This window comes from Eleutherodactylus coqui, chromosome 8, assembly GCF_035609145.1.
Source record: "Eleutherodactylus coqui strain aEleCoq1 chromosome 8, aEleCoq1.hap1, whole genome shotgun sequence".
In the NCBI taxonomy this organism is placed as follows: Eukaryota; Metazoa; Chordata; class Amphibia; order Anura; family Eleutherodactylidae; genus Eleutherodactylus; species Eleutherodactylus coqui.
This window is the reverse complement of record NC_089844.1, coordinates 84,856,292-84,874,598: the sequence shown is the minus strand read 5'-3', so window position 1 is coordinate 84,874,598 and position 18,307 is coordinate 84,856,292. Positions and strand designations below refer to the sequence as shown.

The 18,307-nt window shown below is 44.0% G+C and overlaps 1 protein-coding gene across 3 annotated transcripts in view; it reads right to left on the bottom strand.

Annotated features, from left to right (window-relative positions):
* Positions 1-18,307, bottom strand: part of LOC136576563 (dipeptidyl peptidase 4-like) — a 118,624-nt gene that overhangs the window by 19,258 nt on the left and 81,059 nt on the right. For all 3 annotated transcript variants that reach the window (XM_066575937.1, XM_066575936.1, XM_066575938.1), the window contains 6 exons: positions 17,789-17,918; positions 14,843-14,881; positions 11,808-11,906; positions 11,159-11,226; positions 8,839-8,886; positions 243-364 (listed from right to left, as the gene is read on the bottom strand). In XM_066575937.1, coding sequence (XP_066432034.1) covers positions 243-364; positions 8,839-8,886; positions 11,159-11,226; positions 11,808-11,906; positions 14,843-14,881; positions 17,789-17,918 — 506 coding nt within the window. The remainder of the gene's footprint in view (positions 1-242; positions 365-8,838; positions 8,887-11,158; positions 11,227-11,807; positions 11,907-14,842; positions 14,882-17,788; positions 17,919-18,307) is intronic.

Here is an 18,307-nt window from a genome sequence, read left to right as displayed (position 1 = left end):
CGGCGCTCTGCATATTCAACCACTGCTCTATTCAATCTCTACATCACTGCAAGTGGGTCCAGTGAGCCCAAAGTGAGGAGGAGGGGAGCCCGGTTCTCAGGATCAATGGGAGTCTCAGCAGTGAGATCTCCAGTGATCAATTTTCATCACTTAACCTATGGATACATGATAAAAGTCAATCTTAGAGATATCCCTTTAAAATGTATTTTTTAAAGAAGCTAAAAACTGTATACAATACTCACCATTGCAGCTTAGGGAATAATATTCTCCATTTTTGCTAAAATATGTAGAATAATGTTCACATCTTTCAGGACGCAGGTTACAGGTAACACATTGTTCAGCAAATGGGTAATTTAAATTCAACCTGTTGGTAAAAAGAAAACATTTCGAAAATTTTCATTTGTTGTAGAGACTACGATGTACAGATCCAAAAAACTTTAAATTGGCATTCAAGATATCACATGCCATTGAAAAGGTCAACTCAAAAAGTTAGTTGTATTTATAGAAAGAAGTGCAGTGGCAGAGTTGATTTTCAGAATACTCCCCCCTGCATCTAAAACAAAAAGTGAAGCAACTTTGCAAACAGCGATTAAAAATATCCTACAGCTTTGTGTCTCCAGCATCTCTGCCAACAAACCCTATGTAGTCTGACTGCAGTTGTACAGATATGGCAATTAGGAACCTAATATTTAATGCATTATGATTAGAGATGAGCGAGCACACTCATCCGAGCTTGATGCTCGTTCAAGCATTAGGGTCTTCGAGATGCTCGTTACTCAAGACGAACACCACGCGGTACTCAAGTCAATTTCATTTCCCTTCCCCGTGCCATTTTTTAGCCAATAAACATGCGTGGAAGGCATACCACTTCCTGTTGTGACAGGCCAGCCTTGTGCACATCTACAGCAGTGAGTGGCTGTGCCGATCAGGTGAACGCCGAGTACTTAAGCTAGTGCCACCCGCGGCTCGCCTCAGACGCATGCTGGCAGAGGTTAGGGAAAGTGCTGCTGCTGATATAGGGAAAGTGTTAGAGTAGGGATCCTCTAGTCAAGAACCCCAACGGTCCTTCTTAGGGCTACTCCTCATTGTGTGCATTACTGTTGTGGCTGGCTGGGAGCAGTAGTGCACTTTTTTTTTTTAAAGCATCTAGGCCTGTGCAGAGGATTTTGGCTATACCATTCTCTGTGTGCAGTGTATTAGGCATAGTTCTCATCGCTAAACAGTATGCTAATATTCCCTGGGCCACTGCAGGCAGTTTCACAGCTACCGTTTCCTGTGTACAGTGCATTCAGCAGAGTTCTCATCGCTAAACAGTATGCTAAAACTTCCTGGGCCACTGCAGAGCATTTCAGCTATACCGCTTTCTGTGTGCAGTGCATTAGGCAGAGTTCTCATCGCTAAACAGTACGCTAATCTTTCCTGGGCCCCTGCAGAGCAGTTCAGCTATACCATTCTCTGTGTGCAGTGCATTAGGCAGAGTTCTCATTGCTAAATAGTACGCTAATATTTCCTGGTCCACTGTAGAGCTTTTTACAGCTACCGTTCCCTGTGTGCAGTGCATTCGGCAGAGTTCTCATCGCTAAACAGTACGCCAATATTTCCTGGGCCACTGCAGAGCATTTTACAGCTACTATTCCCTGTGTGCAGTGCATTCGGCAGAGTTCTCATCACTAAACAGTACGCTAATATTTCCTGGGCCACTGCAGAGCATTTCAGCTATACCGTGGTATGTGTGCAGTGCATTAGGCAGAGTTCTCATCGATAAACAGTACGCTAATATTCCCTGGGCCCCTGCAGAGCATTTCACAGATGCCATCCTCTGTGTTGGGTGAAGTAGCCGCAGTTATCAGCACTATCCACTGGCTTTATAGTTTTCTGCCCCTGTGCAGAGCATCTCACAATACCCTTTCCTTGGGTGCAGTGAAGTAGCTGCAGTTATCAGCACTATCGACTGGCTTTCTAGTTTTCTGCCCCTGTGCAGAGCATCTCACAATATCCTTTCCTTGGGTGCGGTGAAGTAGCCGCAGTTATTAGCACTATCCACTGGCTTTATAGTTTTCTGCCCCTGTGCAGAGCATCTCACAATACCCTTTCCTTGGTGGGGTTGAGGTAGCTGCAGTTATCAACACTATCCACTGGGTTAATAGTTTTTTGCCACTCTATACAGCCTCTGTGAGCGGTAAATGACCCCTAGGTATCAGCGCAAGACAGCGGTTAATTTTTTTCCGGTCAAAGCATAGAGCCTCCGGTATCTACAAGTCTCCGTGTGCGGTGAATTAGCCCCAGGTCTCAGCGGTTTACAGTGGGGTAATTTATTTGGGCCCTGCTCTATCCTTAATCCGACTTGATAAGGAGTAGGGGTAAGAGTCGAAGTGAGGGTGTGGGCACAGGCCGAGGTCCTGGGTAGGGTGACTCACAGCCGGCTGCTGAGGGATTAGGAGAGAGCCAAGTCTCTATGCTCCCCAGCTTCATATCACAATTTTCAGGTCTGCGTGGTAGACCTTTATTACAAGCACAGCAGTGCAAGCAGGTCCTGTCGTGGATGGCAGATAACGCGTCCAGCAATGTGTCGAACCCCCATTCTTCTATGCAGTCCACTACTCCTGGCCTAGGGACTGCACCTCTGAATCCTCTGGCTACTCCTCCATCCTCCCTGCCCTGAGTGGGAAAAAACATGTTCCTCTCCCACCTGAGAAGTTTGTCGTGACCAATGCCTAACATTTGGAAAGTTCCTGGAGCTTTTTGTGGATGAGGATGATGAGACACAGTTGTCTCAGTGAGGTAGTAGTAAGGGCAGTAAGTTTGAGGGAGGAGCGCACAGAGCATTCGGAGGAAGAGCTGCTGGACGATGAGGTGACTGACCCCACCTGGCTTGCTAAGCATACTGAAGACAGGGCTTCAGAGGGGGAGGCAAGTGCAGCAGCAGGACAGGTTGGAAGAGGCAATGGGGTGGTCAGGGGAGAGGCAGGATCAGAGCAAAGAATCCTCCAACTGTTTCCCACAGCACCCCCTCACGGCAAGCCTCCGTGCAGAGGGCTAGGTGTTCAAAGGTGTGGAAGTTTTTTTAGTGAGCGTGCAGACAACTGATGAACAGTGGTGTGCAAACTGTGCCGCACCAAGATCAGCCAGGGAGCCACCACTACCAGCCTCACCTCCAGAATGCAAAGGCATATGATGGCCAAGCACCCCACAAGGTGGGACGAAGGCCATTCACCGCCTCCAGGTCACACCACTGCCTCTTTCCCTGTGCCACAACCTGCCACACAGATTCAATCCCCCTCCCAGGACACAAGCATGAGTGCCTCCTGGCCTGCACCCACACCCTCACCTCTATGGTCCTCCACTCCATCCAGAAAGGTCTCTCAGCACAGCGTTCAGCTGTCGCTAACTCAAGCGTTGGAGCGAAAGTGCAAATACATCGCCACCCACTCGCATGCACAAGCTTTAAACGTGCACATTGCCAAATTAATCAGCCTGGAGATGCTGCCGTACAGGCTTGTGGAAACAGAGGCTTTCAAAAATAGAGGCTGGTGCTGCTGCCTTTTTTGGTTTTTGTTCCTGCTATCTTTGGGGGGAAACTGGGTGTATTTATCTTGATCTACCTAGTGATAGAATTGTCTACCTCCCTCTTTCTAAAGGTTATGATTTCCCAATCTGGGGACTAACCGTTTAGCTGGAAGCTGATTTGTTTGTAAAAACTCTCTTATGGTTCCTGATGAGGCTACGTAACAGGTAGCGGAAACGCGTTGAACCACTGATTTTTGAACCTACAAAATAATTGAGCTGGCAATTTGGTGTACTGCATTATAACTTTTGGTGGCTACAACTCGCAAAAAACGTTGGCAAGCTACAGCATTTTGATATCAGCTTTTTATCTGATTTCTCTGAAACTAGCCAAAGTAGCGTGAATATTCTCTCACCTACGGCATTTTTTGACAGTCTATGCATCTTTCTCTATTTGGGAGGAATAACGCACGTGCTCTAAAAAGCGGATACAAGTCCCCCATCTATTGAATATCTATAGCTGTCTATACAAGCTGGAACACCATTCTTAACGAGCCTATCCAACTAGCTCTAGGATATATACCACAGAGAACAAAAATAGAAACTTTAATTCCGTTGGGAGAAAATATCGTTTCCTAGGCAACGTATATACTGCTTTCCCCTCATTTGACATAGGGGTGCAGTTTTTTTTATTTATTTGTGTATTTGTGTCTAGAGTTTAGGACTTTGTGTTACAAACTTCTTTTTATTTAGTTTTTCAATAAAAGCTATGTTTTAGAGACTTAACTGAACCCTACTGTGACATATAAAGTTCCCCAGCAAGACTGTGTCACCGCTCCCCAGTCAAGGCTGATCCTGAAAGTGATCTTCCTAGTGAGGACAGCCATGCGTTGCGTACAGGTACCCTGGCACACATGGCTGACTTCATGTTAGGATGCCTTTGTCGTGACCCTCGCTTTACACGCATTCTGGCCACTACGGATTACTGGGTGTACACACTGCTCGACCCATGGTATAAGGAGAACCTTTCCACTCTCATACCCAAAGAGGAAAGGGGTTCGAGAGTGTTGCTATACCACAGGACCCTGGTGGACAAACTGATGGTAAAATTCCCATCTGACAGCGCTAGTGGCAGAAGGCGCAGTTCCGAGGGCCAGGTAGCAGGGGAGGCGTGGAGATCAGGCAGCATGTACAGCGCAGGCAGGGGAACACTCTCCAAGGCCTTTGCCAGTTTTATGGCTCCCCAGCAAGACTGTGTCATCACACCCCAGTCAAGGCTGAGTCAGAGGGAGCACTGTAAAAAGATGGTGAGGGAGTACGTAGCCGATCATACCACCGTCCTCCGTGATGCCTCTGCTCCATACAACTATTGGGTGTCAAAGTTGGACACGTGGCACGAACTTGCGCTGTATGCCCTGGAGGTCTTGCCTGCCTTGCTGCTAATATCTTGTCAGAGAGAGTGTTTAGTGCAGCTGGGGGAATCATCACGGATAAGCGTACCCACCTGTCAACTGCCAGCGTCGACATGCTTACATTCATAAAGATGAACAAAGGCTAGATTTCCCCAGATTTCTCTTCTCCACCGGTGGAAAGCAGCGGATCCTAAAGAATCTTTTCGCTGCAACAGGAGTAAAATGCATCCTCTATCACCCCAAAAAAGGGGAGAAGTAGCTTTGTCTATCCCTCTCGGATATTACTCCTCCTCCTCAAACAGCATGTCATCAAGCTGAACCGCAAATTTTTCTGCGGGCCAAAAGACTCTGTTAAAACCAATGTTTTGGGAGGGCTGCCTCCAGGCTCTGTTACAAATTAAGCAAAGAGCTGTATCTTTAAAAAATGTTTATGGGTTTCACCTGCCCTCGGGGTTAAACAATTTTTCAGGTGTTCGCCTATACTCTTAGTACACCAATTTTTCAGGCCTTTTCCTATACTCTTAGCCAACTAATTTTTCCAGCCTTCGCCTATAGTCTTGGCAAACAAATTTTTTCAGGTGTTCACCTATACTCTTGGTACACCAATGTTTGAGGGGTACGCCTATACATTTGCAACAGAAATGTTTGAGGGGTTCGCCTATACTCTTGCTACAGAAATGTTTGAGGGGTCGCCTATACTCTTGCTACAGAAATGTTTGAGGGGTCGCCTATACTTTTGCTACAGAAATGTTTGAGGGGTCGCCTATACTCTTGCTACAGAAACGTTTCAGGGGTCTGCTAAACTCTTGCTACAGAAATGTTACTGGGTTCCGTCTATACTTTTGCTACAGAAATGTTACAGGGGGCCGTCTATACTTTTGCTACAGAAATGTTACTGGGGTCTGCCTATACACTTGCTACTTAAAGGTTTGCGGGGTCCGCCTATATACTAGCTACAGAAATGTTTCAGGGGTCCACCTATACTCTTGCTACAGAAATATTTCAGGGGTCTGCCTATACACTTGCTACTGAAAGGTTTGAGGGGTCCGCCTATACACTTGCTACAGAAATGTTTCAGGGGTCCGCCTATACACTTGCTACAGAAATGTTTCAGGGATCTGTCTATACTCTTGCAACAGAAATGTTTCAGGGGTCTGCCTATACTATGGGTGCAAAAAGGTTTCCCATAGCGGTGTTCAGCTGTCTGGCACAAATACACTGAATGACTTGGGCAGAAGTGTGGGCCGAGGCCAAGGTCCTGGGCAGGGTGAAACTCTGCCATGTTTGGGTACTCTCATTTCTTCATGTGTAATACTGTCTTTGGGTTTCATAGGCTCGCCTATGCTGTGTGTGCAAAAAGGTTTCCCATTGCGGTGTTCAGCTATCTGACACATACACAGAATGAATTGTGTGGGGACACTTGGATTTCCCATAGCTATGTAACTCATGGCACCATGTGTCACACAAGGTGGAGGCAAGGACCGAGCCTGACCTTGGGCCTGCTCACGTGCTTCCTACACAGAGCATTGCGGGTCCAACCTCGGTCACGGTTTCTCTGGCTTATTATGCCACCTCCTCCTCCTGCTTGGGGTCTGGGGATCAGCGCTGGTCGACATGTATTTGCTCACGTGGTACCACAGTTATCTGAGACACTGGTTTGGACCAATCAAAAGAAGCGTAACTGAATTAATGAGACGTTCACAGCAGTACTAGCATCCGAGTCCGCTTTAGGCCCACGATTGCTGAGGATATGGGCATAGGCCGAGGTCCTTGGCGGGGTGAAGCTCTGCCATGTGTGTCCACTCTGATTTCTTCATATTTCATACTGTCCCTGGGTTGCAGGGGCTCGACTATGCTGTGGGTGAACAAATATTTCCCATTGCGGTGTTTTAGCTATCTGGCACAAATACACTGAATGACTTGGGTAGGATGCAGAGTGCAACCGGCTTTCCCATTGCGTTGTTCAGCTATCTGACACATACACAGAATGAATTGTGTGGGGACACATGGATTTCCCATAGCTATGTAACTCATGGCACATTGGGTCAGCCAGGTGGAGGCTGGGACTGAGCCTGACCCTGGGCCTGCTCACGTGCTTCCCACACAGAGTATTGCAGGTCCTACCTCGGTCACGGTTTCTTGGGTTTATTATGCCAACTCCTCCTCCTGCTTGGGATCTGGGGATCAGCGTTGGTCGGCATGTATTATCTCTCGTGCTACAAACTACCACAGTTATCCAAGACACTGGATTGGAGCATTCACAGGAAGCGAAACGGATTTCATGAGACTTTCACAGGGTCACTGTATACCTGTGGTGGCTGCTTTTGCGAGACCTACTGCTTCAAACCAATCTTTGGTGTTAGTATGCACTGCTGCATTGTGGAGATGTGTAGAAGTACTGGCACCTTAGTCCTCTTTATGCCCACATTTGCGGCTCCTGACAATTTTGTGATGGAGGTGGCACGGGATTGGAATTATGATCGGATGTCAATTTATCACCAATTCTCATCAGCATTGTGGGCTATTGCCCACACTTTCAAAGAGGGTCGCTGCCTTGCCCTGCCAACCCTCTGCAGTGTGTGTCTCCGGCTCCTCCTCATCACAAAACGTGTGAAGCAAATGTGTGGCATGAGGGCAGCTGAACGCTGTGCAGGGAAAATTGTGTGTGCACTGTGGACGCAGGCTCGTGCGGGAGGGGGGGGGGGGGGAGGTGGACAGCAATGCCAGCATGTAACCCAGAAGAGTAAGAAGCGGTGTCACCCGCAGGTGGTGATTGGCATTGGTTACAGCTAGTGTGGTGCTTATCTAAGATGTGCCAACATGTGTGCCTTGCTAATGATGGTCTGTCCCAACTAAATTGTTAGGGGGGTAACCGCCAGGCTCTTGCCCCTAATTTGGCTTAATAGTGGGACAGGGGTGCCTCAGTTGCAGCCATGCATGCTGCCCCTGCCGTTCCCTATCATTTTCTGTAGTGTTTCTATGACTTTCTCATGTTTTCAGGTGTTTCACACAACCTCCCCTATGTGGGCCATCCGTCAGCTTGAAAAATGCTCAAGTCCCCAATTGACTTCAATGGGGTTCATTACTCGAAACAAGCTCTCGAGCATTAGGAAAAGTTTGACTCGAGTAACGAGCACCCGAGCATTTTGGTATTCGCTCAGCTCTAGTTATGATAACTACAATGCACTGCTATAAACTGAGCTATCTTGTTTAGCCAGTGATTTTAACGATTGCTACTTCTGTACGTCCTTCTGATTGACTCCTACTTCTTCCTGACAAGCCAGATATACAAAAATAAGGAATAGGGGCAAGATGGATTGCAGGATCAGACTACATAGGGTTTGTTTGTAGTCTGTCACCATAGAAAGACAAAGGTCTGCATAAGAGCTGTAGACATAAATGGGTAGTAGTTTTTAAATGAAGAATATTAGCAACATTGCTAATTTTTTTATTTAGATGAGATGTGCAATAAAGTTGTGTGTTTGTGCCACACTTCCTGAATTGGCGCAAGTCCAAAGACACAGCAGAATACATCACTGTACATAAGCCTATTCAGGAAGCTTGGTGCAAGCACAGTGTCTAGTATGCACTCAAGGAAGCTGGAAAATGATGGAGTGGTTTGTGATGACGGAGTGGAATATAGCCTGGAGCAGACAAAAGAGAAAACCACCCTAAGACCTGTTGGCAACTAATTAGTGTACCTTTGATGTTGTGTAAAAGTAGCAATTATGGGGTGGAGGAGTTACTAAGAATAAATAAAAAGGTATATGTACACTCGTTTGTCAATCCTACATCTTTGGTTAGGATTGGTTTATGAAGCAAGTTTTAGGTCTTCTTTTAAGTTGTTGTGCTATTACTGTAAGATTGGGCAGCAATTAAAAGTCCTGTTATAGTTTTAGTCACATTGCCTACAAAAACTTACTTGTAAAGATGTCTTTTTGATGGAGCTCCTTTATTGCTTATGTAATACCTAAAAGAATAAAACATATTGGTTACTGGCTCTGCTCTCTGAAAAAAGCCATTGCTCCATTAAATAAAGTCACCAGTAGATATGATCTCGAAACATCCACTTGATTGATTTACAAGTCACATTTAAAAAGGAGTTTGCCCAGGGCTGAAGGTTTGGCTCTGTGTGAAACCGAACCTTGGGTGGTTCGTCTAGGCCGAACTTACAAAAATTTGTAATTACCTTTTTCTTTTTCTGCTTTTAAAAAGAAAGAAAAAGTAAAAGGGAGAGGGAAAAGCAGCTAAATGAAAAAGAAAAGGGAGGAAAAGAAGGAAAAAAAATAAGTGAAAAGAAGGAGAAGGAAGAAAAAGGTAAAAGAAGAAGAAGGAAAAAGAAGCAGAAAGAAGAAGAAAATGGAGAGGAAAAAGAAGGAGAATGAAAAAGGAGAAGGAGGGAAAGAAGAAAAAAAAGAGAGGAAAAAAAGAAATAGGAAAAGGAAGGAAAAACAAGAAAAAGGAAGAAGGAGAATAAAGGAAAAGAAGAGAAATATTTTTTTTTCCTTCTCTTCCTTTATTGTTCTTTTTAAATTAACTTTGCCTGTTATTTTTCTTAATTAAAGGGGTTTTCCAGTGAAATACTATTGATGACCTGTCAGCGTCGCAATAACAGAGAGGTCGGAGTGTAAGCCTTTGCGCCAACCTCCCTGTAGTGGCTGGCGCTTGTAACTGCAGGCACAGTTCTCATTGAAATCAATGAGAGCCGTGCCTGCAGTTAAAAGAGTCGGCCACTACATGGGAAGTCGGCACAGAGGCTTAGACTCCAAATACACAAAGGTCGGAGCAGAAGCCTGACTGCATGTGGCTGATCAACTATTGATGACCTATCCTAAAGATAGGTCATCAATAGTATTTCAGTGGAAAACCCCTTTAAAACAACTCAAATATACTTAGTTACACTTCTAAAAGACGTAAAGTGTTATATAGGGCTTTTATGCCTTTTAGACAGCGTTATACACCAGTTTCCAGGGTGCTGGTTTGGTTTGAATTAGTTTGGACTGAAACAAACATTTTGCTGAAATTCAGCAAACCAGTCAAACGGAATGTTTCAAAGTTCACTTATCACTACTCTTGGGGTAGGTTCACATGGGGTGGAAATGCTGCAGATTTTCTACACAGAAAATTGATAGCATTTACCATACATTCCATGTGGACGAGATCTGAAAAATATTCTCCACATGCTACAGAAACATTCTGCGAGAATTCCACAGTGGAATTTACATATCCGGCGGATGTTAAATCCATAGCAGGTCAACTTTATACTTCAGATTGAAGTATGGAATTAAAATCTGTGAAATTGCGGTCCTCAGGCGTGTTTCATGTGCGTCAGAGGATCGCAAGAGTTTCCCATTGATTTCAATGATACTAACTACAGAAAAAAGAGAGCTAGGCACTCAAAAGGGAAGGCTAGAAAAAAATCTAGTGCTAGATTTGAAAATATAAACCTATTGGTATAACGTAAGATTTTTTTCTAGCATTCCGTTTTGAGCGCACAGCTCTCTTTTTCTGTAGTTAGTATCTTTTCTTGTGTTGGCCTTTCTATCAGAAGGTTCGACCATATGCCTGGCGGCTCTCCTGGTTTATCCAGGATATAAGGGAATGGTATGTGATCCTGATTTTGCAGTTGATATACGCATACTAGGACGTGGAGGTGTTGGTGGGGAACCACGTCCAGTTGTCCCACTAACACCGGGTAAGTCCTATTTTATTATCTCCACACATTGCTGGATTGTATCATTGGAGCGCTGCCCCTAATTTATGGTTTTCTGCCATTGATTTCAATGGGAAACATCACTTCGCATTCACATCGCACTGCATGCAAGTGCCATGCACTGTCTTTTAAGGTCCCATTGGGAACAATGGGCAAGACGTTCCGAAGGAACACCCAAGGATAGAATATGCTGCAAAAATGGCTCATGTGAAGAAGTCCATTCAAAGGAATGCAGTTTTTGTCACCTTGTATCACTTTTCAAACAATATTGCAACCATCAGGCTTTATTCACATGACTGAGGCACAGAAACGAACAAATCCTAACAGTCAGTCCTGGACATATACAGAGGAACACAGAGTTTATATATAATGAATTATTATGTTCAGAATTGGTAGAGAAGGAAGCAAATTAAAGGGGTTTTCTCATTTTAGACACTTATGGCATATCCAAAGGCTACACCAAACGTTCTAATGGTTGCAGGCCACAGCTCTGCGTCTCATAGAATTGAATGAGAGGCCCAGTACTCACATATCATTGTCAACTACTTTAATTATGCTGGTAACTTCAAAACTTCCATTTGTTAAGCCAGGTCTGGTCTAAAAATCGAAGAAAAAAAAGTCATTATTGGAAATTCATTACCAACACATAAATCTGCAACAGGAGTTTACATGTCTACAATTCGTGATGTGGTACCAACATATTGTGTATTCTTCCACACAGCTCTGCTACATGGTACATGCACACACAGCTCTACTACATCCCACTTATCACACACACAGCTTGGCTCCTCCCGCAGCAGTGACATCACCACAGGTCCTTTAGCCCACTGGATCTCTGTGTTGGTGGTAGGTTGTTGTATGCTGTCAGGACTGCTGAGCTGTCTCCCCTGGGATAATAACGGCTTAGTTGTATTCTCAGTGTGTTATTTTTGTCCTCTCCTTCCAAGAGCCCTAACTGTGTTGTTCTTCTGTCGGTCAGACTCTGTGTTTTATACATGTTGTAGGGCCTTTGATGGCATCATCAGGGGGTGGAGCAATGACATCAGCAGGGGCGGAGCATGAGCAGCACTCACACACATACATTAATACAAGTGGTCGTTACAGTTTGATTTAGAAGGAGAACATTTATGTCCCACTCCAATGATATATTCTCATTAAAACTGTCCCCGATTACTTACCGCTAAACCATATGGATGTACATGTTTGTATCCATATGCGTTGCTGACGATCTTATAAAACATAGATGGAGAAGTGAAATACGGTTCACTAGGTCCAAACTAGAAAGAGAAGATAAACTTGCATTCAGAGGTCAGCGCATCCTGAAGCAAAAAATGTAAATGGGCTTCTTGTCTGGTGCTGGTTCAGACTATTATACTCCAATATCTTGGAACAGGAAGGCCTAGGCAGAGCCGGTTTAACCATAGGGCAAATGGTGGCATCACTTTTTTTTTACTGTATCTGCGTCATCGAGCCATTGGCTCACTATCCCACCATTCTCTATAGTAGGTCACAGGTGACATGTCACACTGCAGAGGGTACAATGCAGTTATGTCATCAGACCACCTACACTGTGCCACTGCAAGTAAAGGATGGCGCAATGGCATCACTCAGGGGTGTAACTAAAAGCTAATGGGCACTGGTGTGAGAATTCATTTTGGGTCCCTTTTATGACACTATTAGTGTCCCCCTCTGTCTCCTGAAGGTAACAGTGCACCAACTAACATCACCCCTTCTCTTCTAGAGTAATAGTAATCCCTTTTTGTGTCCCTCAAAGGAACAGTACCCCTTCTGTACCCCTCAAAGTAATTGTGTCCCTCTTTGCCCCCTCATAGTACTGCTTTGCTCTGCACCACAAAGTAATAGTGCCCTCTTCTTGCCCTATAAGTAATAGTACCTCTTTTGTACTGCTTCATGTCACCTCAAAGTAATGAACCCCTTCAGTGTCCCTCTTAATAATAGTGCCCAAGTAAAGAAGCTGTGGCAGAGCAGCCAATGCTGTCCTCCTCACCGGACTGCTGCATTAACAAACTACATCTTTCAGGCTGCTTACATCACAGCATCATGCAAAGCAGAACACAACTCCTCCACCCACTGCTCTTCAAGTATGTAGCACCGGAGGTACCCTCTGCCACCCCTACAGCAACACGGCTGGCACCACTGTGTTGGCATAGTCCGGTAAAGGCCCCAGGCAAACTGTATATTCATTTTTATTCTTTATTTTCTGGGCTATTATTACAGTGGGGAGCACAAAAGGCACAACCATCTTTATAGTGTGTACTCCCTTGTTCTTAATGTCTACAAATAGCCATAACCTAATTTCCTGAATTGGAATACAAAGTTAGTAGCTGGACCCTCAGCATTACATGCCATTTATACCACCGCTAACATATACTTTGAAAAACACATTGGCATCAACGCCCAGGTTCAACTGCTCTCCCTGCAGTTAAACCCCAGTAAAATGTAATAATGATTATAAAATTGATGTCCTGACCATTTTCTATGTAGAAATATCGCTGTCTGGTACTATTATATAGAAACATGCACGTTATATACGTATATTGTACAGGGTGATTCAAAAGTCAGGACCAAAATATCTTCTGAGTGAAAAGAGATACAAGTAGGAAACTTTGTAGAACACTTAGATCAGTGGGGTAAAATTTGTTGGCACTATTTGAGTGCCTATTGGCCATCTTAGTGCCAGGCCAAGAAACTTCAATGGGGGCGGGGGTCATGGGGGGGGGGGGGGGTCATGGGATATATGATTTAAGGTTAGAATCTAATCAGAAATTGATAGGAGTCATTTTTTCAATATTTGCAAATCATTTTCAAATTATGGTTCATGTCATGTTGAGTATGAATACACTTGTTATGTTATGAATTATGTGGTATGGAAAACACCAGTTGCATATATTTTCTTGTACCAGAAGATGGCATTAACAATCCGTGACGAAATTGATTGTCAGTAACAGAAGTTCATATGAGGCGGCTGAGGCTTTTAATCAAGAACACCCAGAAGACTGTCAGGAAATAGATCCAAAAGTTCAGGGAAAATATAAAGTGCAGGTGCTGGCTGTTTCTTAAGCCAACACCAGCTTGCAACAGCTCTGATCAGCCTCCTTTCTCCACATTTATAATTTAAAAAGACATGTGGTATTGCTGCATCCATAAAAGTTAAATCTATCAAAGTAATGTGTTATTTACCCTGCAAGTTAAAAGTCTCCAGAATTGCATTTTTTTAAAGTCACCTGTCTCCAAGAAAAAATGTTATAAAATGCAATCAAAAAATCATATGAACTCCACAATGGTATTATTACTAGTAGGTACTAGTGTAGTATGTCTCCGCCCATCGCAAGCTTTTGCCAGCTTGGGGCTTGACCTGGGTGTTACCTGTAGGTGAACCCGTCCAACCCATACTTCTGGTGGAGACATACTACACTAATACCCAATACATATCATATCCAACAAGCCACCAATAGCCTCATGAAAATAATACATATGACTGTGAATCCATGCGGTGCCCTATTTGGGCTCCTTACAAAACCACAAAGGTGGCGACGCACACAGGGTCCTTCTTTCCCATGCCCTTATTATGTGAAGGCTCAGTATTAAAACAGTATTGCCCTTGGGTCACATGGGTCTCAAAATATTGATTCATCTCAGATTTGGCTGTGATAATGGTGAGCTATCTTCTGTCCAGAAATGGTATTGTCATTGGCCCAAATAGGACCCACATGGATCCATTGTTTTCATGAGGCTATGGATTGCTTGTTGGATAAATTGTTTTCTATATGATCTCTCATTAACCAATGGATCCATGTGATGGAATGGGTGTTTACATAATATGCTTTTGCAACAACGTTTGATAGTTATGTTGCACTTGAGGTTTTGTCTCAATTTGCTAGTTTTTTGCACACTTCTTTGTCTGCTATGTGTTTTATATCATCCATAATTCAAAAATAGATTCAGTTATTTTTTTCAATACCTGCAACCACCACTTTCTAATGAAATTCTACCCTTAAACAATGTATCCCATGACCCCCTTTCCATTGGCACCTCCATACTGGCAAAAGGTTTCCTCACATGGCAGTGTTCTGCAAAGTTTCCTACTTGTATCTCTTCTGCTTCAGAACATATTCTGTGTGGCTCTGATGCGCGTGTGTGAATATAACAACACATGTACTGTATCTGCAGGCTTCAAGATATGAACACTTACATTTCCAACCCAGCCAGTTTTGCTTTCTTCATATAAAGGCTATATTTGAGGGGAAAAAGGGGAAACATATAATAACATAAGGCAGAATGATCTAAATTGAAATTTTAAATAAGTTTCCAAAATAAATAAACGAAGCTGCTCATTTCTAATGCAGTACCAATCTGTTCTGCGTCATACACATTATCAGCAGTATTGTGACGTATGAGACGCCATTCACATGGTGTGTATTTGCAGATGCCTAACTGGTGTTGATACTGGTGTCATATGTCGACACCGGAAGCTAGGGGTTGACCGGGCAGAGCAGGAGGTAACTCTCCGGTCACGCCCCTAGCTGCTGATTGGCTCCTAGTCTCTGCTGTGTCCTGTCCTCACTTTTACTTGCGCAGGGGGACAGGTTCCTGCTTTGTGTGGCTGTGGCGTCTTCAGCTCCTGCATGCTGCTCCCAGAGGCTGGCCGACCATGTGCCATTGATGACGCTCTTCCTCCTAGTCGGCCAGTTACTTGCCGGCTGACAATTGACTGCTGCTGCTGTTTTGTGGGGGCTGTCCCATCTTTAGCCACTGCCCCTCCAGATGGTAGCACTGCGCCACCACCGGGGAGAGTGACAGTGGGGTTAGGAGTGGACATGGGAGGCTGGCGGCGCATGTCTGTGACATCAGATTCCCGCACATACGCAGTGCCTAACAGCCTGCATTCAGTCTCTGCCGGAAGAGCGAAAGGGATGTGTGTGTTTAAAACGCCGCAGGAGATCCATGGCATTTTAAGCATACGCCCGTGGAAATAAGCCCTGAGCTCTCTTTTACACAAATGTTTAAAATGTTGTCCAAAAATCATGACCACCTGAAGCATTGGATTCCAATGCATTTGTTTAGATGGGTGATTTTCCTGTGCGTAAAATCGGCCATCTGGAAAAGATAGTGCATACGGTGCACTTTTACGCGACGCCGAAAAAGATAAGGCTTGTCCTATCTTTGCGGGAATACACCTGCTGTTCCCATAGACTCCTATGAGAGCCTATGAGAGCAGTCAGAAAAGGTAAGGGGGAGGGAATTTACCATGGCACATACTGCCAAAGTCTCTCCCCCCTCTTTGCCGGCAGCTCCCATAGGCTTCTATTGCCGCTATTAGCCAACAAGGGGAGTTTAGAGAGCTTAGCAGTACTAAGGTCTTTCCCCCGGCCCACAGAATTCTGGGCTGCGGTGTATACCATCTGTTTGAACGGGCGTGAAAACAGGAGACTTAGTCGCGACTTTCTCCTGTCCACGCGATTTTCGGTTGGGATGCTGGTGGCAGAGAATCGCAATGTCTGTGTGAAAGGGGTGTTCATATGTGAGCGCAACACCCCCTGCCCTGATTTAAAAGGCTATTTAGCCTGATGAGGTCTAGATGTGTTCTTTTTTACTGAATTGCCCCACAATCCTGTTGCATATTCTGTGCGCATCAGTGCACCACCCCATATGGGGGATCCTTGGTGCGAATATGCAGGAAAATAGAGCAGGTTCTATCTTTTCTCGCATGCAAAAAATGTGCACACAAGAAAAGGAAATGAGAATGAACCCTTTGAAGTCAATGGGTTCTACTCTGCGTATTGCACACCCAATTTTCGCATGTGCAAAAATGCACACAAATACGTTCATCTGAAGCTCTTAGACGGAATGATTAGCATTAAAAAAAATCGTTCAAATCGAGTGAAAGTGAACAAAAATCGTTCAGTCTAAACGCAGACCATGACGGAACGGTGAACAATAACTGTCCACTTTTCATTCGCCTTTCATTTTCTGCAGGCATAAAAACCATTGTTGGCTCATTCACTTATAGTTCAGTTTAAGCAGCGCTCATTCCATCCTTCTCAGTCACTTATACAGCAAATGGGAATGACTGAACGACTTCTTGTTAGAATGAGCCAACGATGCACGAGCGAACAAGCTAAATCTGATGGCCTTTTTTTGTTCGCTCGAGCAAACAACTGTTTGGTGTAGATCGACCCTCACATCAAGTTACTATCCACCTTGTTCTTTATCTTGCTCCAATATCAGGCAAATTTATATATAAATGAGCTGTGACATTCTTCACTGATTAATACCATAACTTAATGTTAAAACGACTGATGCTCAGATTTTCTTTTGCAGAGCTCTTGGTTTCCTTCATACAATGGTAGAGTTAAATTATAAATTTCAGTTTGCCTTCAGTTACCACTAGGGGGGGCTTAGTGAAGACAAATGTATTAGGGAGTTCAATGGAAACTGCATAAATCTGCCTTCAGAAAGCTCACCCTAGTGGTGGTTGCAACTATGGTTGTAGGTAAAGAAACAGATTTGAAGCTCTATGTCAAAACAGCTGAGCTCCAACTTCCGTAAAGAATCAGTGAATGGCCAGTTTATCAGTGACTTCCACCTAGGAGCATGTTGGACCTTCTTTAGAACAGAAATCATTGCAACATACAATCACAGGTATTGGATGACCCAGGGTTAGCCAAGAAAACATTCCCCACACCATTACTGAATGCTCACACCTCACAGGAAGGGGTCATTAATTTCTGCTACTTGTGCCAAATTTTAACCTTCCCATTATCATGGTGCAACAGATACCTAAATTCATCAGACCAAGCCTGTTTTTCTGCTGCTCAGTGATCCAATTTTTGCGCTATTTTGGCCACTGCTGTCTTGCCTGTTTCTTTAAGACAGCAATGCCATTGGAACAGGTTATCCCCATCTGTGCCAAGGAAGGAGGAATTGTGCATTCAGATACGTTAGTTGGAGAACCAGTGTTGTATTCAACTAACATTTGCTTGACAGTGCAGTTCCTGTTCATTGGAATGAATATTGACATCCTCCTCTGACCCCTTTCATCGAAGAGTTGTTTATGTTTGACAATATCTGTTTGTCTGATATATTTGCCTCTTTTTAAATAATATGCATAAATTAAATAAATGAAAAATGAACCTACTGTGCTACATTGCCAATCGGAGTCTGAATAGCTACATAGTGTAAGAATTGAAACATTCTGAATCCTTCGGAGCCACTGGATGGCCATCCGTTGATCTGAAGCCCAAGTCACGGTACTCAAGTAATGGTCTCTATCAAGAAAAAAACAAACAATCAGGAATTAGTCTGAATACATCTATTATACTTCAAAACACATTAATAATTCAAGGCGGACTTAACACCAATCTTGTTTTGATTTTTCTTTTTTTTTTTTTTTTTTTTAATTATGAATTGATTTTCTCAATCCCATAAACTCTGAGAGAAGATATGAATCTATTGGTGGAATGAAATCGGACTGAAAAAACACCCATTCATTTGAATGGGTGTATGCACATGGGCTTTTTTGTACTCAAACAAATAGTCTGAGTAAAAAATAAATAAAAATTGTAGGAAGTCCTATTCTTGTCTGATTTTCGGACAGGAATAGTACATGCAATGTGCCGTGTTCAGCACATAGGACAGGATATGGATGAGATGTCTA